General features: G+C 44.3%; 1 protein-coding gene across 3 annotated transcripts in view; it reads left to right on the top strand.

The window, feature by feature from the left end:
• Positions 1 to 2300: 2300 nt before the first annotated feature.
• GCLC (glutamate-cysteine ligase catalytic subunit) overlaps positions 2301 to 23415 on the top strand; it is a 43133-nt gene continuing 22018 nt past the window's right edge. The window contains exons 1-2 of one of the 3 annotated variants that reach the window (XM_077487806.1): positions 2301 to 2630; positions 19439 to 19551. In XM_077487806.1, coding sequence (XP_077343932.1) covers positions 2481 to 2630; positions 19439 to 19551 — 263 coding nt within the window. In that variant the 5' untranslated portion in view covers positions 2301 to 2480. Of the gene's footprint in view, positions 2631 to 12439; positions 13228 to 17555; positions 17592 to 19438; positions 19552 to 23415 lie in introns of those variants that run through there. The other 2 variants (XM_077487807.1, XM_077487808.1) reach the window with 2 other exon arrangements.

Here is a 23415-nt window from a genome sequence, read left to right as displayed (position 1 = left end):
TGGGCAGACTACTTTTTCTGCCATCACTTTTTTTATGTTTCTACAGTAACAGTGCATATTTTTTAGCACTGATCACTGTATTAGACCCCTTTCAAAAATAGCACCTCTCAATCAACCCCTGGCAGGACAGGAATAAAAGTCCTGCAAGCATCATCTTTGGGTCAGTGGAGGAGCAGTGTATACACCACTCCTCCACCGCCCCTGCCATTGAAATCAATGGGAAGCACTGCCGAATCGCTTTGGCAGTGGTGCTTTTAACCGTTTATTCGGTCGCTAGCAGGGATTAAAAGTGCCTGAAAAGTACCGCTATAACATCGGTAAAGCGCTGTAAAAATTAGCAGCACTTTACCACTAATGCCCCCCCCCCCCCCAGTGTGTAAGTGGCCTTAGTGTCACTGGTCCCCAAACAATGTCAAAAGTGTCAGTTATATGTCTGATTTGTCTGCCGCAATATCGCAGCCCTGCTATAAGTTGCTGATTGCTGGCATTACGAACTAGAAGAAAAAAAATATCCCATAGTTTATAGATGCCATTACTTTTGCGTAAACCAATCAATTAAAGGCTTATTGAGTTTTTTTGTTTGTTTTTTTACCAAAAACATGTAGCAGAATACATATTGGGCTAAATTTATGAAGAAATTCGATTTTTTTTCTATTGTTTTTATTGGATTGGTTTTATAGCAGAAAGTAAAAAAAAATATTAATATTAGCCATTTGCCGCTTGCCATATAGCAAAATAATGGCAGCAAAGTGGTTTCAATATCCAGACTGGACGTCATATGTCATCACCAGGATATCAAGCCCACGGCCATCGTTGTTGCGGTGTGCCAGTCTGACAACGCAACTACGATCTAGGTAAAGAGACTCCTACGGAAGCTCTTTACCACATGATCAGCTGTGTCCAATCACGGCTGATCACAGTGTAAACAGAAAGAGCAACTGATCAGCTTTTCCTCACTTACATCTGTCAGACGCGAGTATAGAACCGATCGGCTGCTCCTCTGACAAGGGGGGTCTGTGCTGATTGATTATAAGCGCAGCTCCCCCGAGGATGCCCACACTGGACCACCAGGGATGTCACCACAATGGGCATCACTGATTGGCAGCTATTATTGTTTGGCACTGATTAGCATCCACCCGTACCATCAATTAATGTACATCAGTGCCACCTATCAGTGCCCATCTGTGCCACCTACTGTATCAGTGCTCATCCATGCCACCTATCAGTGCCCCTCCATGCTGCCTTTCAGTGCCACCTATGTGTACCCATCTGTGCCACCTCATTGGAGCCCATCAGTGCCACCTTATCAGTGCAGCCCCATCAGTGAAGGAGAAAACTTACTTATTTACAAAGTTCTGTAACCGAAACAAAAAAACATTTTTTCAAAATTTTCTATCTTTTTTTTCTTTGTTTAGCAGAAAATAAAAATCCCAGAGGTGATCAAATACCACCAAAAGAAAGCTCTATTTGTGGGAACAAAATGATAAAAATGTAGTTTGGGTACAGTGTTACATGACCGTGCAATTGTCATTCAAAGTGCGACAGCGCTGAAAGCTGAAAATTGGTCTGGGCAGGAGAGTGCGTGTGCCCGGTATTGAAGTGGTAAAAACATTTATGAAGAGATTCAATTTTTTTTCAATTTTTTTTTTATTGGACAGGTTGTATAGCAGAAAGTAATATATATATATTAATATAAAAAACTGAAAAACGCAGCGGTAACCAAAAGGAAGCACCAATTTAATTCATATACAGCGTCGCGCCGTCGCACGACCGCGCAATTGGCAGTTAAAGTAATGCTGTGTCGTAGTGTGAAAAATGGCCTGGTCATGAAGGGGGTAAATCTTCCAGAGGTTATAAATCGGAATCCCCAGCAAGTAAGAGAAGCCATGACACTCATTGGTGCTGCCGATTGATGCAAAACGATCAATAATTGTGTCGTTGCCAATCCACCCCGAGTCGAGTCTAGACCAATTGGAATAGAAGTTCTTGCTCTTCAGTCAGTTTGTGTTGTTTTGCTCACGTGACCCATTGATGAGATAATAAAGTAGTGTGTAGTAAGTGTGTGGTCATCATCAACAAACATGAGTAGTGATAAAGGTAGAATATCGCAACCAGCACACTTATCTCCCAGCACAGTACTCTGTATCCCTCTATGGCACTGACTAAAGTGCTAAGTCACGATGAGGAGGGACACAGAGCCCCGCCCACACAACAAAGAGCTGCCAGGCGGACAAGTTGGCGCGCGTGCACTGTCCCCGCCCACCTTAGGTCTCTCACCCCTTGGACATGGGCGGGGACAAGGAGTGTGACAGCTCGAGTCACGTGGGCTGCTCGCCACCTAATAACACTCGTGGGGGAGGAGGAGCCGCCTGATAACCGGCGTGTGAGGTGTGCGGTTTGCTGAGCCAGTCTGCGCTAATCGCTGTGCCGAGCGACCCGTCTCTCTCTCCCCGTCTCCTTGTTAGAAGACTGCTGCGGTCATGGGGCTGTTGTCTGCCGGCTCTCCGCTTAGCTGGGAAGAGACCAAGAAGTACGCCGACCACGTCCGGCAACACGGCATCATCCAGTTCCTGAACATCTACCACAAGCTGAAGGACCGGCAGAAGGACGTGCTGAAATGGGGCGATGAGGTGAGTGTATTAGACGAGGGGCCCGGCTCACGTGACTCCCCGGAAGGGAATCCTCCACAGTGTTGCCATGGCTGCTGCTGCTGGGGCGCCCGATGCTGCTGTGACCTGCAGGAGGGCCCCAGAGCTGCACTGTGCGGGCCCTCCCTCTAACTTTGTACACACAGAGGGCAGGGACTGCCTACACCATCCCCATACACCTCCACACTGATTCCTGCTAAAGGGTGACCTGACCGCTGGCCAAGTATACCAACTGCACACAACTGGCAAGCCTGATCTGCAGGAAACGTTGGCACTTTCTACATGATCCCCTGAAAAACTCATCTGTAAGGGCTCATTGAGAATGGAGTGCATTGTTGGCACACGTTCACACCTATGCAATCCGATTCCTGTACCATTTCACAGTTCACTCTGCCATCCAATCTAATACCCGCAGTGGTTCGCAGATGTCAGGGTGTGCAGTGCAGGAACTGGCACCAGGATTCGCTGGGTTTTGGTCCTCCGTTCACAGTATCCAGTGTGATTCCTGCGTGGGTTCCCGCATCACAGGCAGTTCATGCTGCGAACCACTGCAGGTGTCAAAACAAAAATTAATGGTGCCCCCCAGATCGCATCGCAGTGTGAGCTGTCCAATCTTACAGTAATTGGATTGCGTGTGTGTGTGTGAACACTCATGAGAAATGGTTCATGACACCCAGGGCTAGGACAAGGGGTGGGCAAGACTGGCGGCTGCCCTGGGCTGGGCACTGTAGTGGTAACATGAGGTGGACTTTGGGTGGCAACGGGGGATAAGAGTTGTCCTGGAAGGTGAAATTTGGGGTGTGTGCTAAGAGTGGGGATTTAGGGGGATTTCTTTTGGGAAGGGAATGGAGGAGGGATTTGTGCTAGAAGAGGTGATATGGTAAAGGGGTTATAGTAATTGTTCTAGTAGGGGAATCATTTGGGTTGGGGGGGGGGGGGGGATTGTGCTAGTAGGGATGATTGAGGGGGATTTGTGCTGGGAGGATATGGAGGGGGTGGGATGTGTACTCTGGAAATTTGAAGGATAGAGGATTTGTGCTGGGAGGGGTGACCTTTTTATTTTGTGGGGTGCATTTGTCCTGGGGGGCAAAGATTTATGCTGAGGGTATTTCAACAGGAGGTGGTTTTGTACTTGGTGGAGGAGAAAACTTATGTTTGGGAGGGAGTGGTAAGCATGCCGATTAGAGCTCAATTTTTTTGGAATGGGCTAGTGCATCTTGGAGGGGAGCGCAGTTTGGCATGTTCGCCTTAGGCTCTAGATGACCTTGTGCCAGCACTTATGACACCCCCCACCCTTTCTTTGGTCTGTAATAGAATCAGATCGCATGGGTGTTCACATACATGCGATCCAATTAGTGTAAAATTTGACAGCTTGCACTGCAATGGGATCTGGGGTTGTCATTAACTTTTATGCCACATTTGGTACCGCTGTGAATTAAGCCATATGGTTTTGTATGGCTGAATTTGCATCGCACAGACATGTGATAGGCCATAAATCGTATCCTACAGTACATATTAAAAAGACTGTTATGTAAATAAATTTTATTTTTATTTACATTTTCTACATAAATTGGACAACATGATGTCGCATGTGATCTGCAGTGCAGTACAAATCATGTGATGTCTGTGTGCGAACCCAGAGACCACTGAATTTAAAACAAGTGTGCGTGTGTGCAGTGTTTAGCGGCTTACAAAATGCATGTGTTCTTGGAAACGGCTGCAAGGTAAGCGGGTGCTGCAGTGACCACTGGTTTGGGACCAGAAAACAGATCTGTTTAGATGTCGCCAGCACACCAGGCCCTCCGAAGTTATGTCCGAACATGTTAACAAGAGCATAGCAAAAAAGTGAGGTTTCACAGAAAGGCGCAACCTCCTTCTTGAGGTAGGTGGCCTGCCTGGCTCTGAAAAACGTCACTTTTTAATGCTGTCATATGATCCATTATTAACATCTTAAAGTGTTTTGCTTATGTGCTCTGTGCAATGGTTTTGCCTAGAGCAACTCTGATCCTCCTTCTTGGGTCGCCTGCCAGCACTCTGGTGCCCCATAGCAAGCTGCTTGCTATAGGGGGAACTTGTGCATGCTAGCATCTGAGACTGCTTGCTGTGTCCATAAGACAGGGCACGGTGCGGCCCAATCTCCCCCATCATTGGCTGTGATTGACAGCAGCGGGAGCCAATAACTCTTGCTGCTGCATCTCAGTTAATGAGGAGCGAGAGCCTTGGCTCTTGTGCACATCGCTGGTACGGGTTTAGCTGAGTATGGGGGGGAGGGGAGCGCTGCACACTGAAGGTCTCTTGCCTTATTGCATAGAATGCATGTATGTGACTGCTGTAATTGGCTGTCTCATCACGTGATCGGAAATGCGGTTTCCAATCCCAGGCAACAATCGGAAGCTTTCTGCTAGCCACAGGACATGTACTCTCGGCACAAGCTGTTTTTTTCAATATTTCAAGCAAATATGCAACCGCTCAGCACCAAGGCTCACCTGCTGAGAAATCGCATATTTTTACATCGGCATCTCCCTGTGAGATGATCACGGGTATCCCCGCGGCAATTGAGTCCGCAGGACATGCAATCGGACTCACTGGGTCCCTACCAGCATGCGCGTGCCACTGGCACACGATGGCAGGGCGGCAAATACAAATGGATGTACCTCTATGCCAATTTGCCTGCCCGTGCCATTCTGCCGACGGCCATCACCATGCGCCGGTCGGGAAGTGGTTAAAGTATAATTAAGAGGTAAAGGAAAAAAATTGAATAAAAAAGTATTTTGGTTTGGATTGAGTAGAAAGGGATTACATTTAAACATCTATTGGTTTTCACTGGGGTCTGTGCTCCTGTTAGGGAGACACCCCCTCCATTTGTCCTGTTTAAAGTCATAATGGAGGAAGAAAAAAAAAAAAAGCGAAAGTATAAAGAAAAAGGTTTGCCTTTAGTCCTACTTTAAAGGGGAAGTAAACCATGATGGGTTTACTTCCTCTTTCATTCCCAGCAAAGCTAAAACATAATGGACGTCTGTATAATGGTGTCTGTATATATCTGTGCCCTTGCCTGGCATAAACCCAGTTTGACAGGATCAATGTGGAGATTACCAAAGATAGTTGAGATTCCAAAATTTTAGCAAACACCTTTGCATTCACATTGAGCAAAGATATGGGTCTGTACGAGGCACATTCCTGTGGGTCCTTACCGGGCTTGGGGATCAGGACAATTGCCTCTTCCATACAGCCCGACAAGGAATCCATCTCAGTAAGCTCAGAGAAATGGGCCATAAGTCTCGGGGCTTGGAGATCAACACGCTGAGAGTAAAACGCTGTCGGCAGTCCATGTGCGCCTGTGGTTTTCCCATCTTGCAACCCCCTAACTGCAGCTTGGACCTCCTCAAGAGTAATACCTGCCTCAAGCTGATTCCTATGACTGTCTAATAAAATAGGAAAGGGAATAGGTCCCAAATACTCCTTTAACTCAAAGGGAGAACTATACCCTAGGGGTATATACCTACTGTGAAAGGACAGCATCTCTCCCTGCACATCACATATGCATGTATGTGGTAGGATGACAGGTGAATTCCCTGCCATGTGGATGAAAATGCTTCCACACATCCATTAGCAAAAACGTAGTTGCCCATTGCTGCAGACCCAAGGTGGGGTTAGCCGTGGAGTCTGTCCGGGTCCCGAGAGGGCACCAAGTTAAAATCCCTGAATATTAAAATTTTCGGGGTGTCCTAACCCATCACTATCTGCAGGATGTCCTACAAAATTTGAACATTTGCAGGATGGGGCAGATACAGTCCCACTAGAACCAAACGTTTGTTGTACACGAGAGCATGCAAAAGCACATACCTGCCCCAGGGTCCCTACAGACGTCTAGAATTTGAAACGTGAGGGATTTATGAATTGGTATACTGACTCCTCTAGCATAGTTCGATTATGTGGAGTGGTAGTGAGTCCCCACCCATGCCCTCCTAAGACCAAGGATCCTGGATCCGATCACGTGGGTCTCTTGAAGAATACAAATCTGAGGGATAGACATCTGTAGGAATTTAAAAACAAGGGGCCTCTTAATAGCAGAGTTCATACCCCTTACATGCCATGAGGTTATGGATATGTTAGACATTGGTAAGTGGAGGGAAGAAAAGGACAGGATGGGTGACCCTTTATACTCAGCTGCCTATACCTGGGGACAGGACAGGCCCTGCATGCTCTAGTCACCCCACATGTTGATTGGACAAATCTTTTGAATGAGAACGCCATGTTGGTGAACACAGAATAGAAAGTGGGATACAACGGGTCTCCAACAGATATAAGGCACTACCATAAACTATATACATCTCCACAATATCTGCAATGACAAACAAGCGCACCCTGCATCCCCAGTAAAGAGATGCATGTTATTCCTTGACCCCAACTTTTACAAATTTGAAAAGGGAGCAAACGTAAGAATAGAAAACAGGAATTGCCAGCAGAAGCATCAGAGATGCTGGCATGGAGTATGAAAATGCGTGCTCCTGGATATTCCCAGGTGCACAGTATTTGGTTACAACATATGAAACCTGTAATTGTGAGAAAAAAACTAACCGGAGTCATACCCTGTGAAAAAGTGTGGTCATAATGGGGGGGGGGGGGTGTTAGCACTGCACAAAATCGCCTGTCTGCGAGCGCTGGACCTGTGCGAGTAGCATCCAGTGGCAAGAAGATGTCTTAGCCAATGGTCCACGGAAGGACAGGGACTGGTGGGAGAACGGTTTATAGGCAGCAAAAAAAAACCACTCCCAGCCGATATAACGGGCAGGAGCAGCCCCGTGCCCATTACATCACCAATTTTCATCCAGGGTAGATGGCTCACCAGGGTATAAAACAAAGAACAGAGGTAACAGTCTTCTCTCTATCGATGGGCACCGTGCCATAACCAGTACCCTGCCGAATAGAACCACATGGCGTCCAATCCCAGAGGCGGGGTACTGCGGAGACCTCATGGCATACAGTGCCAGGAGGCAGATGGGGTAGACATCAGGAGGATTGAGCACAGTGCAGAACCCCAAGAGTCACATGGTAACAACGGCTCTGAGTCGTCCATAATTTCAATCGAGGTGCATTTAGTACCTGTCAAGTCTGTCCTCCAAGACAGTGCAATACAGAGACCGGTGTACTGTAATCAATAAGGAACCCCTGGTGAACAGAAACATATCACCCAGGCAGCCAGCGAGAAGCAAACGCAGGTGATTCCAGGGATGGCAAATGGAGTAGACTGATAGCGGTGAGGTGGCAAGGATTCCAGCCAGGCAGCAGCATCCCAGGGAGAGGTGAAGAACGTCAGTCTCGCCATCCTGAACCCTCAGCCTGGCAGGGAATAGAATGCTATATTTGATGTTGTGTGCCCGCAATGCCCTTTTAACTTGAGCAAAAGACCTGCAGAGCTTTTGTCTGTATGGAGTAGTCGGGGGGGCGGAATAGCAGGCTAGCATTCTGGAACTTCAACTCGCCTGCCCTGCGAGCTGCCCGGAGTATCTTGTCTTGATCCCTAAGGTTGAGCATCGGATCAGGTGTTCGGGGGTTGGAGCCCGATGGCCCAGGAACAGGAGGGATCTGGTGGGCATGCTCCATGGAGAAGTACTGGGCAGTCGGCAGCAGTGATCTCAACATCTCCTCCACAAAGACCGATGGATTCTTCCCCTCTGCCACCTCAGGCATGCCCACGATCTGGAGGTTGTTCCTGTTCTCTCTGCATTGTCTACCTTGTATTCCAGGGCACGAACCTTGATCTATAAAGTGTGGATGAAGGCGGTGTGTTCCGTGACGGTATCCTCCGTCTGCTCCACCTCCCATACCTGAGATCGGACCTTGTCTATGTCCTGGTGGATCAGGCCCACGTCTAGCTGCACTGTCTTGATCTTATTCATAGGTGCAGCCTGACAGGAGGCAATTGCAGCTGTCATCTCTGGAAACCCGGACTGGGCTGTTGTACACAGAAGGCTTTATCTTAATGCATTAAAAAAAAAATGCTTTTACAACCCCTTTAATCACTTTTGAAGTTCACATTTCCCAGGCCCTTCCAATCCTAAGGGAAAGTTCTGAGGGAGGAGATTCCAGTACTCTGCTGATGTATGAATCTGTGTCTGGCTGTCTGCACAGCACTGATTGGTGCTGCCCTGCTCACATGACCTAAAACAAAGCTTAGAGAATGAAAATGGCATAATGTTTAAAGAGGATTATGATCTATATTTCAAAACAAGTGTGTGGTGATTTTGTTAACACTGTAAAAGATCTGGAGGAGGTTCTGCCACTCTAGCCTGTATCTATGGTATGTACAGTATCTCACGTTGGTACACCCCTCACATTTTTGTAAATATTATATCTTACACTTTGCTACAATGTAAAGTAGGGAATGGACAGCTTGTATAACAGTGTAAATTTGCTGTCCCTATCTAACTCAAAACACAGCAATTAATGTCTTAACCGCTGGCAACAAAAGTGAAAATCTCCAAATTGGGCCTAATTAGCCGTTTTCCCACCCAGTGTTGTGTGACTTGCTAGTGTTACAAGGTCTCAAGTGTGAATGGGAACCAGGTGTGTTAAAGTTGGTGTTATTGCTCTCTCTCATACTGGTCACTGGAAGTTCAACATGGAACCTCATGGCAAAGAACTTTCTGAGGATCTGAAAAGAATTGTTGCTCTACATAAATATGGCCTAGGCTATAAGATTGCCAAGACCCTGAAACTGAGCTGCAGCAAGGTTGTCAATACCATACAGTGGTTTAACGGGACAGGTTCCACTCAGAACAGGCCTCACCATGGTCGACTAAAGAGGTTGCATGCTCTGCATCATATGCAGAGGTTGTCTTCGGGGAAATGGATGTATGAGTACTGCCAGCATTGCTGCAGAGGTTGAAGTGGGTCAGCCTGTCAGTGCTCAGACCATACACTGCATCAAATTGGTCCGCATGGCTGTCTCTCAAGAAGAAAGATTTTGCACAAAGCCTGCAAACAGTTTGCTGAAGACAAGAGTGAGGACATGGATTACTGGATCCATGTCCTGTGGTCTGAGACCAAGATAAACTTATTTGGTTCAGATGGTGTCAAGCATGTGTGGTGGCAACCAGGTGAGGTGTACACAAAGTGTTTCTTTCCTACAGTGAAGAATGGTGGTGGGAGTGTCATGGTCTGGGGCTGCATGAGTGCTGCCGGCACTGGGAAGCCTCAGTTCATTGAGGGAACCATGAATGCCAACATGTACTATGACATACTGAAGCGGAGCATGATTCCCCCCCTCCCCCCCCCCCCCCCCCTCTTCAGAGAATGAGCTGCAGGGCAGGATTCCAACAGAATGACCCCCAAACACTCCTCCAAGACGACCACTGCCTTGCTAAAGAAGCTAAGGGTAAAGGTGATGGACTGGCCAAGCATGTCTCCAGACCTAAACCCTATTGAGAATCTGTGGGGCATCCTCAAACAGAAGGTGGAGGAGTGTAAGCCCTCTAACATCCACCAGCTCCGTGATGTCATGAAGGAATGGAAGAGGACTCCATGGAAACCTGTGACGCTCTGGTAAAAGCCATGCCCAAGAGGGTTAAGGTAGTGCTGGAAAATGGTGACCAAGCAAGATATTGACACTTTGGGCCTAATTTTGGACATTTCCACTTTTGTTGCCAGCGGTTTAGACATTAATGGCTGTGAGTTATTTTGCGGAGGCAACAAACTAAGTGCTCATGCACACGGACGTTTTAAAAAAACTGGCTGCAAAGCTAGCTCCGACGCCTGGAAAAATCGTCGTTAAAAATGCGATTTTTACCGCGTTTTGCATTGGCGTTTTTTAGCGTTGGCGCTAAGAATGCGTTTTTAAAGAAACCCATCTCTTGGCTATAGCACTCAGAAAACAAAGAAAATATGTTGCGCGTTTGTGCGCGGTTTTGCGCGTTTTCCCAGCGATTCGCGTTTTTACAGCTCTAGCTCCGCGCCACGGAACGCACTGGTCCTGTGTTTTTTTTTTTTTTTTTTTTTTTTTAACAGCTTAAAAACGCCTATGCCATTTGCAGCTCAAAAACGCCTAGGTGGGCATGAAGCCATAGACTAACATGGACAGGCGTTTTTTAAGCTGCAAAAAACGCTCAAAAAAGCGGCTGTAAAAACGTCCGTGTGCATGAGGCCTTACTGTTATGCAAGCTGTACACTCACTACTTTACATTGTAACAAAGTGTAATTTCTTCAGTGTCACATGAAAAGATATACCGTATTTATCAGCGTATAACACGCACCCCAAGTTTAGGAGGGAAGTTTAAGGAAAAAATTTACATTTTAAATGCCTGTCAATGCAACCTTATCGGTGTCCATCTGCAGCCTGTCATTGCAGACTTGTCAGTGTAGCTTTGCTGTTTAAAAATGGCGCCGCCGAGATTCAGAGCCGGATGTCCTGTGTATGTCGGTTCACGTGGGACTGAGAACGGCCGAGAGACTCGCAATCGACGGAACACCCACGATTTTCCCCTGATTTTAAGGGGGGAAAGGTGCGTGTTATACGCCGATTAAATACGGTAATAAGCTAAATTTACAAAAATGTGAGATGTACTCCCTTTTGTGAGATGCTGTGTGTGCTGACTAACAGGTAGGCGAAGTATCTCAATCTTGTATCGCGCCCCCACGGTGTTTAGCAATACAAGGACATGGAGGAGGGGACTGTAATTTATCATTGTGTATACACTAGGGGTGCAACGGATCGGCACCAATCCACGATCCGAACGTGTCACCCCGCTCGGATCGGCACATGCCGCAGAGCGCTCCGCGGTCTCGGCCTTAGGAAAGGCCATGGCTTCGGCCTAGTTCCGGAGCGGCGGCCATCTTAGTACACCCGACGGCGTTTACAATGTGATCGCTTCGTCAAATGATGGAGCGATCACCTGTAAACAAACTGGTGTCATGATGACGCCGGTTCCTCTCTCCCCTCTCTGTACTGATCTGTACAGTGGAGGGGAGAAATCGAATGGCAGCCACAGCTATCCCAGCAATACCCTGCCAATACTCTGCAATACTTGCCCCGCCAATACCCAGCCATACCCATCCATGCTCAGCCAATATTACATTGGGGGAGATGACGTGGATATTACAGTGGGGGAGATGTATATTGCAGTGGGGACTATATGGTGGTGGCATTTTCACAGGTTTTTGCTAATTCAATTATTATTTGCTGATCCGAAAAATGATCCGATCTGTGACTCTGATCCGAGGAACGATCCGATCCATGAGTCTTTTGATCCGTTGCACCCCTAATATACACCCACATGTTTTATTCTGGGGGCATGGGCTACACAGATAAGAAAATGGTAAATGAACAGCTTTAGAAGGCAGATGAAACTGGAGCATGCTGATGGCGACAGCTGGTCTACACCACCTCAGGCTGCAGTGGGGACAGATGAGGAGGGAACAGCAGGCTCAACCAAGATTTTTGCAGTATACACGAAACAAATGTTCTATTGGATAAGTGAGTATGAACACAATGTAATATAGCAAGTATTTACCAGTTTTGATTTGGGTTTAATGGCACTTTTAAAAAAAAAAAAATGCACGGATAAATGCAGGCCATTTTTCCATTAGGCAAGTATGTAATTTGCAGGCTATGCATTTTGATGGAGCACATGGCTTGCCCAATGTTAAAATATTTCTCCTTATGTTAAAATGTAACAGGGAGTATTCTTGCAGCACTCACTTTGTTGGGGTCTGCCCCCCCCCCCCCCCCCCAATGTGGCATTTAAATGAGTAAGGTATTTCCTAACCTGTGGAATGACTACCAAGAAGAATTATACTTGCGAGTAGTAAAACGGGTCTTAAGAAGTCAGTATTTCTTGAGTGTTTTAACGTTTTACAGATTACATTGAATTGAAATGCTTGCATTCCAGTTACTTGTGCCAGTTCAGCTAAAATATCTTTTAGGCAGAAATTCTCACACTTCTGGACTGTTTGCATAGCGTGTCAAGTGTTCTGGAATGTTTTAGAGTTAATCTGGGATTCTCACCGTAGCCAATGTTCACTTTTGTGGGTTCGCTTGGCAGTTACACTATAGTATTCTCCGTTTTAAATAGTATTCAGGCTAAGCATATCCAATTCTCCTAGAACCAGATTCTTAACCTTTGTGATAAAAAAACACAAACACCATATCAAATTCTCCTTTTTGATTCAAAGAAATAAATAAATAAAAAAAGAATTGGATATGGTGTTTGTGGGGTTTTGTGTGGGTTTTTTTTTCACAGACCCCTTTCCGGTATTAACCTGCTCCCCCACCCTATATAATATTCTGATCTGTATACCACGATTACATGATAAACTTCAGTTTCTTCAGTTCTGAGAGTTTAGGAAGGAGATTTTCACTGCAGCCTCTATAGACGCCCACATGTGATGTCAATGTGTGACCTGGCTAACTCTGAGAACAAGAAACTGTCCTCTCCAGCAAGACTCAACTGAGCATGTGCAGGTCGGCTACTCTGCCTGTGTTAGTTGGCCTTCCCCAGATGTGCAGGAGGGAAGGATCTGTGCATACAGGATAAAACAGCCTTGTTACACAATGCAGAGGATTGACCCCTTAAGTTCCACAGTGAGTATAACAAGCATGATATGCTGCATATACATATTTTACTGTTGTGGGTTTAACACTTAAACTAGAAACTCCACTCCTTTTTCATGCAAAAATGGCAACTCATTACAATGAAATGCAATCATCTAAGTTGAAAGTCTGCTTAAAATTACTAGTCCTACTTGCTTAGCGGTCGGTGCTGCAAGTAGAGGCAGGGTGCATTTTTCTTTTTAATGGGAAACCCTTGATTGGGACAAAGAGGGCTGTATAGTGAATGTGAGTGTGTGTGTCCTAGAAGAGGTAACCGGTTTCATTTTTGGTTTTAAAGGCTAGACATTCCCTGCATTGGGTTTTGGTGCTAATAATTAGGCAATTCACAGGTCCAGTGTATATATTATATTTTTCTATAAAGGGTAAAAGTCAGCATTTTTGTATTGGCCCTGCATACCTATACTTGAGCCCTATCTTGATCCAGCACTGTGTCTGTCTGCAGTGGCTCCCCTCTGCTTTTGAGACAGCACCAGGAGCCATTGGAAATCAAATCTGATGATGCTGAGCTATGCGCCTTAGTAGAGGCACACAGCCCAGCTTGAGATTAAGCCTGCAGGTGAACCCCCTTTAGCGTCTTATGGGGGCAAACTGAGAATAGGAAAAGCAAAGCACCAGCGGAGGACCCCAGAAGAGGTACGGGGCCACTTGGTGGAATACCATTGTGTAGAGCAGGTAATTTATATCATGTTTTAGAAAGTAAAAATCCCTTACGACCACTTTGTTCTCAAAACCCTAAACTTCTAATTGGACATTACCTGCTTTCTTACTGTATAAGTTATGATTAAAAATTGGATCACAAGATATTGAATACTTCAAATGTGTTTAAATTTTTCTGTTGTCAAAGCGTGAATATTACTGCAAAAGCTCTAAAGGTCATTTTAGTTATTTTTAAGTTGGAAGTGTTTTTAAAAATGACATTTTGAAATTCAGACTTATTGGTAGCTCCCATTTTTAGGACATCATATGATGTCCTCTATCAAGAGCAGGATAGCATCACCAAAAACACTATTTAACAGGAATGCTTTCTGCTGAACATTTTACCAATAAGTGAGAACTGGAGAATGTGTAATTTTGAGGAAAAACCTAGATACAGAAAAAGAACTCATGGAAGACTCCTGGCAATATTTTGCTCATTTAACACGTTGATTTTCAAAATTTTCTTTAATGGCACGAGGATAAGTGAGAATTTACCAGATTAGGGTGTAATAAAAGCTTGGAGAACTCTACTCCCAAATGGCTGCCCGTGAATATTAGATGGCACCAAGTCTATGAAGCTCTCAACAGAAAAGTCTGCCATATTGGGGGGAGAAATACACCTGGCCTCAACAACTTTTTACAAAGTTACCGTACACAGGATTAACTCAACAAGGAAATGCAAACCTCGGTAATCATAATCCAATAAGGCAAAACTTTGAGGCCCTGGGTGTCTAAAGCTATAAGTAACGCACCTATATTGGTGAAACACAACTCTGAAGGAATGACAGAGCAGCAGATGGATTTTCAGTTGGGGTAGTGGTATTGGCAGATTTAGACGGGCATCTAAATTGCCCTTGCCTCTGAAGCCTGATCTGTGTTCGGATTGCACTCCAGAGGCTACTGATAAAGGGTGAGGAAGTGATACAGCGGCGACTTGCTGCTTGTTAACCCCATTTTTACTGACAAATGTGCCACAGCATTGCACTCTGAGGGGCGTTTGCAGTGCCTCATTGGCCTGAATGTGTAGTGTTTGGTGGGTTTGCTGCCCACTAATCGCTACATGTTGGGTCAATGGCATGTAAAGATGCCCCTAGCCACTGCCTGTTGCAGCTTAAGGGAAAGGCAGCTGGCAGGCAGCAAAAAATGCAACTCAACTCTGCAGTTTTGCTCCCACCCACCCACAGGTCGAAATGAGGCTTAAAGTACACTGACGGGTTGAATTCAAACCCCAGCTCACACTTTATTATCCATTACAACAGTGTTTTGTTTTTTGTTTTGGGATAAAGGTTTACATGAATAAAAACTGGTCATTTTATTCACCCCTGTCAGTGTTAAGTGGCTTGTCTCCTCCGTGTAAACTGATACATTCTGCTGGAGAGCTTGTGCTGTGAAAAACAGACTTGCTGGCTGGTTCACCTGATGAAAATTAGAAATGGTCATCACATCTAAATTCATAAGTTGCATTGTTTGCTTTTAGGTTTTAGCCCTCGCTCACATTGGCACGATTTGACAGGTCAAATGACATGCCAAATCACAGCCTTTTGCCAGCAATGGCACCGTCCCAATCTGTGCGATGCTGTCTTTGTGGGGGTGCACCAATTTCCAAAAGTAGTTCCTGCACTATATTTGGCGACTTCAATAGACATATGTGCATGACCCAGCACGGATGTCTTTCAAGTCCGACTGAAATGCCGCTTTAAAATTGCGTGAGTTCAGAGGAAGTCGCACGATTTAAAAGTCTTGTTCAGTGTGATTTAAAGGTGAATACTGACTCAAGAAATGCACAGAAAATTGTTGTGTTTGAAATGTTTTGTCCATACAAGATTGTGTCATCTGTGGGACAGGGGAAGGGTACAATTATCAGGAATGTGAAAAAAAAGTCCAGGCGATAATCAGAGAATTGATATTAAATTGAAATGGGGTAAATTTCTGATTATTAAAATGAGGGATTTTTGAGTAGGGATCTGTAGCCTGGGTGATTTACCACAGGGGATAGTAGTGGTACTGAGAAGGCTGCATGCTGAAGGATGGAAGAACCTCTGGCAGAAAACATAAACAAGACAAGCAGTACCAGAATCTAAGTGCAGTAATGGTTTTCAGATGGTTTTCAGATGGTTTTAATGTAAAGTAATGTGCTTAATAAAATCAAAGTAAAAGCAGGTACATCTGTATAAGAAGTCCAAATTGGTCGACAGGATTCCAGTTGAGCTGCCGGATGGACCGGGGCTGAAGGAGCCAATGATGGGCACCAATAAAGGCATATTTATTTAAGATATATAAATTATATATAATTGTGCTTTTCGGCAAAGTGCATCGTGCATTTTTCAGTTTCGGCACCACAATTTCCATTTGGTGCACCCCTAGTAGGAGGAGGTGGAATTGTGCAACCCAGAGCTTGAGGTAAACAGTCTGGGTTTTGAAACAGTCTTCACCTGCCTGGCTATTACCTGCAAGCCCCTTTCTGCTTTCAAATAGCTAGGACTGTGAGTACCCCTTCTCAGGCTTATACTGCTCCTGAGTTCATCATGGTAGGGGGTGCAGCAGAGGAAAGCTCCGACAGTTAACTTCTGGCATTCCATCGGAGACTTGGCTGGAAGAGGACTCTTCCCACTTCCCCGTGAGCTTTCTTGGCCTTAGAACAAGACTCTTCAGCACTTAGGCATCTATATTACTCTACCTGGACGTGGCACACAGCACTGCAGGTCAAATAAACTCATCCTGGTGCATCCCCAGCAGGAACATTGCCACAAGAAGGGAAACACAATAGCTCAGGATGGTTCACAAAGGGGCTGTCACTGGTGCTTTCAAAAAAGACTAGGGTGCATGGATAGTTAAGAGCCTCACCATTAAGCAGGGTGAAGTAAAGGAGTGGGTGGAGGACTACAGATGAGAATCCTGAGTTGAGCCTCCTCCCACCAGGTTTCAACAGATTAGTCTCCTGGAAGGAGGAAATGCAAGAACTGACAAGTTCAGCAAGAAATGTTTTATTTTTTGCTAACATTAGCAATTACCAAATGCCTTTTTTTGCATCATGCAAAGAAATGCAGTGTCCTCGTCGCTTCCTATGAGCAGACTCTCGCCCTATTGTAAACCACTATTTCTATGAATTCATCTAATGGAGATAAACATTGGCCGACCATGTTTGAACAGCCTGTTACCACCATGACTCACTCATGGAGTAGATGTGATGGGAAAGGAATTGTTTGCGGATTTTACCAGGTGAAAAATTTGGGGGGGAAAAAAATTGCTGCAGTATATCCACTTTTTGTTATTGTTTTTGGCGTTTAATACAAGTCCAATCACAGCCTGGTTACTGAATCCAGAGCATGCCAACTTCCAAGAACAGTAAAAATATCATCACACTTGTATGGATGTAGACACGGATTCTATGCCAAAAAAAAACAAAAAAACGTGCATCTTGGATGTGGTGGCCGCATTAGTATACTAAAAACTTTTTTCTGTGATTGGATTTCTGCAGGAAAAAACTTTTACTGATCGCACCTTTTTGTCCTAGACTATTCTGATTTGGACCATAATTGCCACTTTCCCTCATCTTCATTATATAGAGGGGTGATGGCCTGTATGAAGATTAGTTCAGTTCAGAAAGGACCAAATTGATGACGATATTATTAAAATATGTATGTATACACTTTTTTGTTCCTTGGGTTTAGCCATACTATAAGCTAGTTACAACAGTTGATAACCAGATTGGGGAAAACCTTAACCTGTTTTGATTATGCTGAGCGAAGTCTGTATAGGCAGGGTCCATATGTCCTATTTAGAAGGCTGTCTGAACATACCTGCAAGGTGGATAAAAATCAATGGTTTAACAAAAATCAACGTTTGATAAAGATTTTTACAGCAAAAGCATTTTTGAGGTACATTAATTTAGTTTATTCAGCATTAGTTATGTAGCATGAGGCTGTATATTCTGCAATATTTACACGTTTGGTAAACTCGTTTCAATCCAAGCTCTACAAGCTGAGATGCACTGATGCAGTCACAATTTCACAGTAATCATGAGATGAAACAAAGTTCAGGAATTATTCCCTTTATCCCATTGTTGCAAATCCACAAACTGTAGTTGATTAGTTTGCGCAAAGGTTAGTGTTTACAAAATGGATCGTTTTTATGGTTTTTGACTGCGACATTGTGGCGGCCATTTTTGACACTTTTTGGGACCATTGTCATACAGAAATCAGTGCTATACAAATGCATGGATTCCTGTGTAAATGGCAGTGAAGGGGTTAACGACTAGGGGCAGGTTAAGGGTTAAGTGTGTCCTGGGGCGTGTTTCTAACTGTAGGGGAGTGTGACACGTTACTGATCTCTGCTCCCGACCACAGATCAGTGACACTGTCACTAGGCAGAATGGGGAGATGCTAATGTAAACAAGCATCTACCCGTTCTGCCTCACCGTCAGATGATTGTGGATATCCCCGTGGCGGTCACGGGTCCCGTGGACTCGAGGTCCCAGGCGGCGCGGTAGCAAATTTTAAAGGAATGTGCCATTCTGCCGACTTAAATCGGCGTGCGTCGGTTGGGAGCAGGTTAAAGAACCTGTATTTTCAGATCTATCATGGCAGTGCCTGTTATCAGGCATCCGCTCACCTGCTGCCGCTACTTCCCTCACCTTGTGTCACTGTCGCATAACCAGCTACCCATGATTTGAGCCAAATCCACCCTGCTTGCATGTCCCAAGTACAGAGCAGCTCAGGCCTGACCTGGAGGATTTGGAGGTTTTATCCAGTGGGTGATATCTTGCTCAATTGGGGACAGCTAAGCACAAAATGGTCAATTTTATTCAGTTACATTTTTAGCTGAGATTATACGAAGTGGCATAGAATTACCTATGAGATTTATTGCACAAGTTTTCAGAATATGCCTGTAAGCACTAAAGGAGATGAGCATGTATTCAAATGAAGGCTTTGGATTTGGAACTATTGCCTTGAGTTTTCTTCCCACCAACTGTGTGGGGTGTTTGTGGGTTCCCTTCTTCTTTCTTCTCCTCCTATATAGTGCTCATAATCCAAAAAGTATACTGCAATGTAGAAATCTGAAGCTTCCAATTGTGACATACAACTTGTGGGCTTGGTTGTGGTCACTGCATTGCACCTCAGATTCATTTACTCTTGGTTGAATTGCTTAACTGGTCTATGCTGGTGTATGTGTGATTTATTATGGTAGGGTCATTTTGGGTTGAAAGTACTACTAGATCAGCTATATTTAGGAGTATTCAATGTGAAGCACAGTGGTATATCCCAGTTTTATAAATATCAGTTTGCGACTTTTCTAACACACTTAACCACGTACGTGTATTTTAAAAAGGCTGACAGATGCTTGCTTCATCACTTGCGCTCCACAGTATTAATATAAAAGTGTGTGCGCGTATATATTTTACACGATTTACCTTTTTTGTTTAAACCTGACCTACTTGAGGGTGTGTATTTTTATTTTATTTATTTATTTTTATTTTTTTCTCCAGGTGGAGTACATGTTGCTTGCTTTTGATCACGAAAATCAAAAAGTTCGTTTAGTACTCGAAGGCGAGGAGATGCTTGAAACGCTTCAAGAAAGAGGTGAAAAAACAAACCCAAAGTACGTGCTCCATCTCTTTGCTTAGAATGTCTTGTGTATGGTAACAAGTTGCCCTGCATCTGGTGTCCCTAGCTTTTAGTTGGTAACTTTTTAAAATGTCAGTGACTGACTATAAGGCAGCAGATGGAGCCCTAGGTTCCCCTCCCCCCCCCCCACCTCAAACACAAAAAAAAAATGCATGATGAGCTTGTTTGGAGCACAGTATCTTAAACTTTAGACATGGGAATAATGTCTAAACCCCCACAACCACCAGCCAGGGTTGTGGGGATGAGGCCTTTCTTCACATCAACATGGGGGTCATGGTGCTTTGAGTGGTCACAGACCCCTAAAGCATCCTCCCAATGTTGAGGGCATGTGGCCTGGTACAGTTCAGGGGGGGGGGGGGGGCGCTCTCCCCCCCCCCCCTCTTTTCCTGCAGCCTGCCAGGTTGCGTGCTCGGATAAAGGGTCTGGTATGGATTTTTAGCCGCGCCCCCCCCCCCCCCGATCAAATTATTTTTTATTATTTGACACGGGGTTCCCCTTAATATCCATACCAGACCTGAAGGGCCTGGTAATTGTATTTAGGGGAACCCCCATGCTTTTTTTAATCAATGAATGAATTGTTGGCTAATACAGAGAACACTCATTGAGTGTTCTCTGTATTACGAGAGCCGACAATGGAAAGTGATTTTAAGACTTTTTTTTTTTCCCTTGCAAAATGACACTTTGTGCAGTGACAGTTCTAAGCACGGGAAACATGCGCCCCTTCACAGGCATACTATAGACCCCCCCCCCCCCCCCCGGTACGAAATTTAAAGGAATATTACACTTTTATTGTTTCACTTTAATCATTAAAATCACTGCTCCTGGAAAAAAATTGCCGTTTTTAAAACTTATTATTTTTTATTTTTTGCATTGATCCATGTCTCCTAGGGCAGGACCCAGGTCCTCAAACTCTTTTTAGGACAGTAACTTGCATATTAGCCTTTAAAATTTAGCACCTTGGATTTCTCCCATAGACTTGTATAGGGTGTTCCGGCTTTTCGAATTTTTGCTGCGAACAGCCCAAATTGTTCACTGAACAGGTAATGTTCGAGTCGAACATGAGTTTGACTCGAAGCTCATGCCTAGTGGTGGGGTGTGTTCCCCCCCATGCTAATCACAGAGCAAACCAAGAGTTTACAAATTCTCATACGATAGAATACAAAATCGAAAGTGATGTCATGTGTTGTAGTGTATTTGTATTGCATTTTCAAACAATGACTGTACTGAACGATGTGGCATTGTACAAAAAAAATTTCGTGCATGTCTGATGAAATAACGGATGAACTGTTCTGATCGGCACTTGAAAGCTCTCAGATTATAGTACAATCACTCCAAAATCTGTTTGGTTTTTTTGCACAACTTTCGTGTGTGTGTGAGATGAACCTCAATTAAACGCAGGTAGTTATTCTCTATATCCTCCTGGATCCTTATCCTCACACTAATTCACAAAGTATAATCCTACTATGCAATTACAAAAGCCAGCAAACAATGTATCCAAGCAATTAATAACTGTTGCACATACTTGACTTCAGGGGCATTTCAGGTTAGAGCCTGAGTGCCAAGCAAAATGTGAAAAAATATAAATCAGATGTACTTAACTGGACAACTGGTCTGGTATTGGGGGGTTTAGTGCATCTGACCTTTTATACTTTTAAGCTATCTGTACTAGAATCTCTAAATGCGTTGCAAAAATCTCTGTAATGAGCAGAGGCCATGAATAAAACTTGGTGTTCTTGCGCTATTCCTTGGTGAATTATACTGTGAATAAACATGGAACAAACATATCTAATACTGTATGAATGTGAATGAACAAACAGTCCAAAAAAATAAGTGATTGATATTCAAAACAGAATGTGATGTTGAGTCAGCTGATGGAAATCAAGTGGTCAACTTATAACCGATCAGTCCTTTAATAGAATACGCCCACAAATTCTTTATACATCCACCAACACCTCAGTGCTTGCAGAACTCTCTCGCCTCATATCCACGCATCAAGACTTTGAAAGAATTTAGATCTATCTCTATCCCCAGTTCATAAACTTGAATAGGGAGCTGTAGACTCCTTAACCAGTTCCATAGTAATATGACGTGGGTTTCATGGCGTTAGAAGCTACTGCGGGGCCCGCAGCAATTGGATTAGGCATGCCCTTTGGTACACAGAACCTCCCTGAACACTGTAAAGGGCCAATGAAATTGGCTGTTTGGACACAGCTGATCACGTAGTAATCACAGCCTGTCACTTTGAAGCTCATTGTGCAAGCCAATCAAGTACGAGGCGTGTCCCTTGGACACAGCCCATCCACGATCAAAGTAAACAGTCAATGGATTTGACAGCTGGTTAAGTGTAAACCTACCAGGAGTAACTGCTTTTACTGGGTTCTCCTCTCACACCGATCCAGTGTGAGGAGGAGAAGATAGCGGAACAGTAGGTTAGATACAGATTACTGTGTGCTATTACACTGTGCAGATTCTCTCTCCCCCCCCCCCCCCTTCCCTAATACACTTCAGAAGAGGCATATCAAATGCTAAGCCTGACAGCAGCATGGAGCTCTAGCTAACTCAGTACAGTTGAGTCCAATTCAGGTTCACAATATGAGCCCCCCCACCCCAAAGGCAGTACATCCAAATTGGAAGATGAAGTAGTCCATCCTAAAAGATGATCTGAACGCCAAGCAGCTACCAGACTATATACCCTGGTTTGTCTACTTTGCGAAAAGGGGTAATTTGGGGGGTGTATATATATATATATATATATATATATATATATATATATATATATATATATATATATATATATATATATATATATATATATATATATATATTATAATATAAATATAATCTCTCAATGAGTTTCTGGACTCCTGACAGACTGAGTCATGGGCAAAGCCAAAGAATTGTCAAAGGATCTATGGGAAAAGGTAGTTGACCTGTATAAACCAGGAAAGGGATATAAAGATATCCAAGGAATTAAGATTGCCAAACGCTAATTAAGAAGTGGAAAATAAGGCCATCTATTGAAACCAAACCACGGTTGGGTAGACCAACTATAAAATGTCAGCCACAACTGCTAGGAAAATTTGTTCAGGGTGCAAAGAAAACCCCACAATGACTTCAGATGAAAGAAATGCAGTACTCTCTGAAAACGTGGTGTGGCTATTCAAGATGCACTTGAAGAAAGATGGGCTGCATGGTCAAGTCAACAGAAGAAAGCCATTACTATGCAAATGCCACAAAGTATCCCTCTTACAATTCGCCAAACGGCACAGACGAGCCTCAAACCTTCTTGCACAAAGTCATTTGTAGTGACGAGACTAAAATCTAGCTTCTTAACCATAAACTCTACATTTGGAGAGGAGACGACAAGGCCTATGATGAAAGGTACACCATTCCTACTGTGAAACAGGAGATGGATCACTGATGTTTTGGGATGTGTGAGCTATAAAGGCACAGGAAATTTTGTGTCGAGATGAATACAATGTGTCATCAAATCCTGGAGGAACATTTTGTATTCATCGGTCAGGATGCTGCGCATGGGACATACTTGGACATTCCAACATGATGATTATCCAAAACACAAGCCAAGTCGACCTGCCATTCATTGGCTACAGCAGATTTGAAACGTGCAGTTCATTCAAGACAGATCAAGAATTTACAGAAACTGGAGGCTTTTTGCCAAGAGGAATGGGCAGCTTTACCATCTGAGAAAAGGAGCCTCATCCACAAATGCCACAAAAGACTTCAAGCTGTCAATGATGTTAAAGGGGGCAATACACTGTATTAAGAACTGGGATATTTAAACTTTTGAACAGGGTCATTCTTGGTAGTTTTTGTGTAT

The sequence above is a fragment of the Lithobates pipiens genome, unplaced genomic scaffold (genome assembly GCF_037356315.1).
Source record: "Lithobates pipiens isolate NorthernLeopardFrog02 unplaced genomic scaffold, aLitPip1_a1.2 Scaffold_18, whole genome shotgun sequence".
NCBI classification, from domain to species: Eukaryota; Metazoa; Chordata; class Amphibia; order Anura; family Ranidae; genus Lithobates; species Lithobates pipiens.
Note: the sequence above shows the minus strand (reverse complement) of the source record. Positions and strands in the feature narration are given on the sequence as shown.